We start from the raw sequence: 6000 nt of genomic DNA, 5'->3' as shown, positions 1-6000 counted from the left end.
GAAAACAAAGTTGCATTTTGCAAAGACAGCAGGGCAGGAAATAGATATGCTGGGAAAACTCTCCATTGGCTAGGGTTATACCTCGCACAAAGGATGATGGTTGTAGTTGCATGAGGTTCAGTGCAATCGCTGGAGACATTCCTCAGGGTTGTATCCTAGCCCAACCATCAAAGCTGGCTTCAGCAATGACTATTCCTTTATTATAAGATCAGAGTGGGGCGGTTTGTTGATGATTACACAATGTTCAGTACCATTCCTAACTTGGATACTGAAGCAGTCTCTGTCCATATGCAGCAAGACCTGGACAACATTCAGGCTTAGACTGCAAGGTGGCAGGTAGCATTCTTGTCCCACAAGCACACGGCAATGACTATTTCAAACAATAAACAAACAATCTAACCGTGTCTCCATGACATTTAAATTACTGAACTCCCCCTTAATCAACATCCTGGGGTTTAGCACTGACAAGATTGAATTGGACTAGCCATATAAATACTGTGGCTACAACAGCACGGCAGAGATCAGGAATTCCATGGAGAGTAACTCACCTGCTGTCTTTCCAAAGCCTGTTCAGCATTTACAAGGCACGTCAGGAGTGTCTGATAGAATGCTCTCTGCTTGCATGAGTGCAGCTTCAACAATCTTCAGGAAGCTGGACACCATCCAGGACAAAGTAGCCCAGTTGAGTGGCTCCCTCCATCACCAACTCAGAGGCAATTGTGTGTATGTATCATGTGTTGTAGGAACATTCACTATGCTGTTTTGAACTAAGAACCTAGCTAGCAACATGACAGAAAACATTTAAAAATCATGCTTCCAGTTCTACACAATCAAAATTTTACTCACTGATAGATTGCAAAGAAATTGTACTAAACACAATGTTGGAATTTTCCATTTATTTTGGTTTCTTTAGAAGCAAACACCACATTTAAACAATGATGAAACATGTATGAATTTTACAAAAATTTCAGAAATAGAAGTGAGAACATAGATCACTTTTCCTGCAGCTTCACATTGAGCATCACTGTTGCTTAGCATTAGCTGTACTTTCAAAGTACACTTTTCACAAAATGACTCATTGTTCTTTCCAAGAAGGACATATCCTTATTTTCATCAGCCATGTAACCAAAATTCAAAGTGAAAGCAAAAATGTTTCAGTGACATTTCGATCATAAATGCAATCTCCATACTAACTTAAAGAAGAAAAGCTTTTTACCAAATATTTTAGACTTACATATTTTAAATCAAACTTATTGCACTTCAGGTATTTTCTGTGCAAAGCTCAAATAAAAAAAATCAATTCCAATCTACAAAGAAATGTTCAAGGAAAAAAAAAATCCAACTTGCGTCAGGAACCAGATGTTCTTAAAATCTAATAACCTCTCAATGAATTTTGCATGCAACAACATTGAGACCTCATGACCTTGAGATATTGGCCTGTTGATGCTTGGCAACAGAATATAATGTACATTATGTGGAATAATGTTCCATAGATTGAAAAATGGCTTAGTTAGAAAACAGATCCACACAATTTTGAATCTTTGTAGAGTGGACCTATGAGGAAAGTAATTATTAGACCATACTATACAAGTATGTCAGTTAATTGCTATTTCAATCTAAGAAATTCAAGAGCTTATAGACGTCACAATATTTCACAAACAAGTTTTCCTGCGCTTTTGACAGGCTACTCCATAGCTCAAAAAAGCCAACCATAATTTAGATCCCCAAAATAAACCTTTTAGAAATTTCATGCAGTAACCAAGATATTCAATTTATTAATATTTTATCTCCTCTGTGGCAAAGTACACTTCCTCCATTCTAACTCTTTTCAAACTAAGCTATATCACAAGAAGCAATTCCCCTTCAACAAAGTTCAATTTAAGGATTTGTTTTAATACTTAGTAGACATATTTTTCTGTTTCCAATTGTCTGCATATTACAGCACTAGTACTGAAGTTGGATATCCTTGCACTTTTCAATCTTCTGGACAATTTTTTCCTGTCCTTTCCTTACTACGTATGAGCAGTAGTTGCCAATTAGTTATTATGCATGCATATCTTCAAAGTAATTAGCAGATGCATCAACTGCAAGAAGACACTAGTTGTGATTAGCACTAAACCAAGTCAACACTGACATCCAAATACTTAAACAAGAATCCTTGAATTGTGATCAAGAACAGAAACCAGAGTCAATATTCCCCGCTCTGACTGATGGTGCTACAACCAACTATTGTGCCCTAATTAAGACTGGGTAACTCAACGCTCAACTGAGATTTGAACATCAATGCTCGAAATGGTACAATAACTGGCTGAGCCATCAGTGGAACCACTTACACTATCTTTAAGTATTTTAGCAATATATTTTGGTTGCACGTTTGAATCTAAAAATAACACATTTTTAATTACTCTTGAAATCAAGAGTGGGATTTTTTTTTTAAATGGTAGGACATTTCATTGCTGGAAATGCTGTTTAATTACAGTTCATAAAACAATCACAAAACAATAAGGTGATTTTTCCTTAAGGACATAATTTGCTTTCAGATGTGAATTCACACACAAGTTAAAGCTAAAGGATTCAAAGTGAAACTGTTTCACAGATCTGGAATCACAGTTCTAAATCTTGTGATATGCACAGAATTATTTGTATATTAAAATAGTCAAAACTTAGGTACCCTGAACAATCCAAATGAAGAAATGATCTATGATCACTCCAATTCTGCTTTCTAATATCAAATATTTCCTACAAAATGAATTTGCAAATGTAATCGATGAAAAATGTGTAATTCAGAAGCTCGAAGGAAAATGCAGTATTCAAACGATTGCTCAACAAACACTTGTACATCAAAACAGCCATCAGCTTATGGACATTTCTAATTAGGTGTATAAGAACACCAAGGATCTTGAAATTAAGAGGCATTCATCTATAATCAAGACAACCAATACAACACCAACAAAACAAAGTCCAGGCATGCACACTTTTGTTCCATGCCTAACAGAGAAATATCTTCAGTCACCCAATGTTTCTTCCATATATTGTATTGACTACAGCAAACAGTTTTATAGGTCACCTAAAAAGTAGCTTTTCAACACTTCAGTCATGTCGTTATCCAAAAGTTTACCAAAATAGTCAAACTACTTGCATCCAAATATTTTCCCTACTACTACTGCATTCACATCAAGGTGATGGTGGTATTTGCGGAGGAGGGGGGCGGCGCAGCGCGTTCCCAAAACTGTTGATTTAGGCATGTTGCCTAACTTGACTAGATTTTGCGTTGGCCGATGCGCATTAAATTTGATGCTGCAACTGCCTTAGAATGCCTTTATTATTGCATTGAATGGATACCAAACCAAATCTCTGTGCATCAGTGATCAGTGGCCAGCTTTAGATCAGAACTTGATACTGCATATTTACCAAAACCTGCCCAAGTCAACACAGCCAGAAGACGATTTAGAAGCTTTTCTTTAAAATAAGTTAATAAACTTATGTTTTTCCTTTTCAGGCTTCCCACTCAACGCAAACTAGTTTTCAGAGGACTCGGAGACTTTTCCCAACACCTTCAATACCAGTTCTAATAATTGAATCATTCATTTTTGCTCCCCTCGAAATGGCATTGTCAGTTGGCATCTGACGCACAAAGCAATTTAAACGGCAACTGTGAGCTGAATGTCCCAGTTAGAATGCCAGTGTGGTAAACAGTGAACATAAAAACAGTGTTTTTCTAAGCTGCCCATCACTAATTATAAAAAGTTACAACTTTTATTTACGACTATGTTCTAAAATATCTTATTATTTGAACTGAACATTAAAATGTGCATGTTTGATTTATAAATATTCACTTTAATTGGCTTTTTTTATGGACACAGATTGTATTGTGTGCACAAGCTTATACAGGGCACAAAATAGTTGAACTGTAGAAATGTATCTCTCCCTCTTTTAAACTTGTAAACATACCATGTGTCTGAATTAGACAGGCTAAAAAGGGCTTTTGGTCTCTGCAGAATTGGTTGATCCTATTTCAGACAGTAGTGGCAACACATCAATATCCCTAAGAAAGAAGTTGTGGGGAAGATAGTGCTGGCAGCCAGAGTTCTTGTTCCTGATTGCCTACGATACCAGCTTACAAGTACACTTGTTAATGTAGGATGAGGACAGGATGGGGCTTGTATGTGATGGTCACCATCGTCTACCTTTGCACAGATAGTGTGAAAGTTTGAGTAATGGATGCAAGTGCCTGTGGAGATAAAATAACACTTCACTCCTGAAATTAGTTCTTCTAAGCACCAGGTTTTGTACATATAGTGTTCAATGACAGGAAAAAAAAGGCAAACTATTTATAGTATTGCTTCTAGACATTACTACTTGCTTTTCAACTGATGACAAAAGGATAGCAGGGGAATATACTATTTCATTGAATTTCAGTCAAATTGAGAGTTTGGGCTTGGTTTAGAGCAGAAATCATATAGTTAACCTTCAAAGAGATGCTAGCTACTGGAGAACAGATGGTCAGGTAAGAAGTTACAGAATGAGGGATCAATTTGTGCTGTGCCACATTCAGAATGCACAGCCCCAACCATTCACTGTTTTCTGTATATACGCTTGCAATGAATTAGCGACCAAAGTAGGTATGGGTCATGCTAGTATTCATGCCCCAGTTTACATCCTGAATACCAGATTTGTAATCTGACGAATAGCCCCTGCCTGCAGAGGAATACAATGCAGAATTTCTGGCAGGAGTGGCAGAGGATAGGTACGATGAAGATTCAAGCGATGGTCTCACGTTTGTTGCCAAAGTATCCTGCTTCCAATCATAACTGCCTAAAAAGGAGCAAAATAGAACACAAGTAAATTTTGTTACAATAAAATGGAGAGCGATGCCAGGTCAGAAAAATTATGCAAAACACTACCCAAATATCCCATAAGAAACAAGAAATGCAATGTAACATTAGGTGCTACAAGTTGCATTTTCAAAATCTCAGAAGAAGAAGGCTTCTAAATCTGATGTGGTGAAAATGCTAAACCATGTCCAGAGATTCATAGCTGCAATCACCATAATGAAATCTGAAACATCTACACCAAAACAACTGTTTTTTTCAAAACCTGATTATTAGAATCAAACATTCAAGGTATTTTATCAGAATTACATGCTGGCTGTCCTCACCAGTTCTCTGCCATGCAAAGTTTGTCCATAACATAAGTCCAATTGCTGGCAGGTTATAAATGTAAACAACAGAATTGTGGTCTTATTTAAAGAGGTCTTAAACCACAGCAGATCTGGGTAAACCAGTTCCTGAGTTATGGGTGCACACTCGACCCACGGAGGAGTCTACAGGTGTGATTGGAGCAATATCCTTGTACTGACAATAATTATGGGCACTTCATGGCACAAATATTTAGCCGTTTTTGGTTAGCAGATCTGGGTGAACCAGTTCCTGAGTTATAGACATTCAACCCATGAAATCTATAAATGTGATCTGAGCAGTTTTCTTGTACTGGCAACAATCATAAAATACTTGACGGCACAAATATTTGGCCATTTCTGGTTAGCATAATTGAGATCAATATCGTAGCTTAAATTCCTCAGGATGTAGTGACTATCAGACCAGGGGCTCCTCAAGCACACTGATCTTGAAATATCCATTTTGCTTTTCTTTGCTTGAGAATAGGTCTGAGTCTGTGTCCTTGGAAATTACCAGCAGCAGGTACAGGATTAAAACTGGCACCTTTCCTGTCCTTGAAGCAGATTTTTTTTTAAGGATGAAAAATGTTTCTATACTTTGCCAACCATTGCCACACCAGAGCATATATGTGCAGAATACTCATTTAATATTTGAGCAAGAAACCTGCACAATTGGAATCTCTGACTCAATTGCATGTTTTTCATCACACCCAAAAAATAATAGCAGGTTCATGCTCTCTCTCTATTAGATCTTGGAGGCACAAACCATTGCTATAGTGTCCTGGAACAAATGCAATGCATCACGTTCCATTTTACATGGTACA

The 6000-nt window shown here is 37.2% G+C and overlaps 1 protein-coding gene across 4 annotated transcripts in view; it reads right to left on the bottom strand.

Annotated features, from left to right (window-relative positions):
- Nucleotides 1-877: 877 nt before the first annotated feature.
- The window catches only part of LOC145355899 (uncharacterized), an 80367-nt gene continuing 75244 nt past the window's right edge, over nt 878-6000 (bottom strand). For 3 of the 4 annotated variants that reach the window (XM_080208366.1, XM_080208376.1, XM_080208384.1), the window contains one exon: nt 878-4815. In XM_080208366.1, coding sequence (XP_080064492.1) covers nt 4607-4815 — 209 coding nt within the window. In that variant the 3' untranslated portion in view covers nt 878-4606. The remainder of the gene's footprint in view (nt 4816-6000) is intronic. The other variant, XM_080208393.1, reaches the window with a different exon arrangement.

The sequence above is a fragment of the Carcharhinus amblyrhynchos genome, chromosome 2, assembly GCF_965287045.1.
Source record: "Carcharhinus amblyrhynchos chromosome 2, sCarAmb.v2.hapA, whole genome shotgun sequence".
Lineage (NCBI taxonomy): Eukaryota > Metazoa > Chordata > Chondrichthyes > Carcharhiniformes > Carcharhinidae > Carcharhinus > Carcharhinus amblyrhynchos.
Note: the sequence above shows the minus strand (reverse complement) of the source record. Positions and strands in the feature narration are given on the sequence as shown.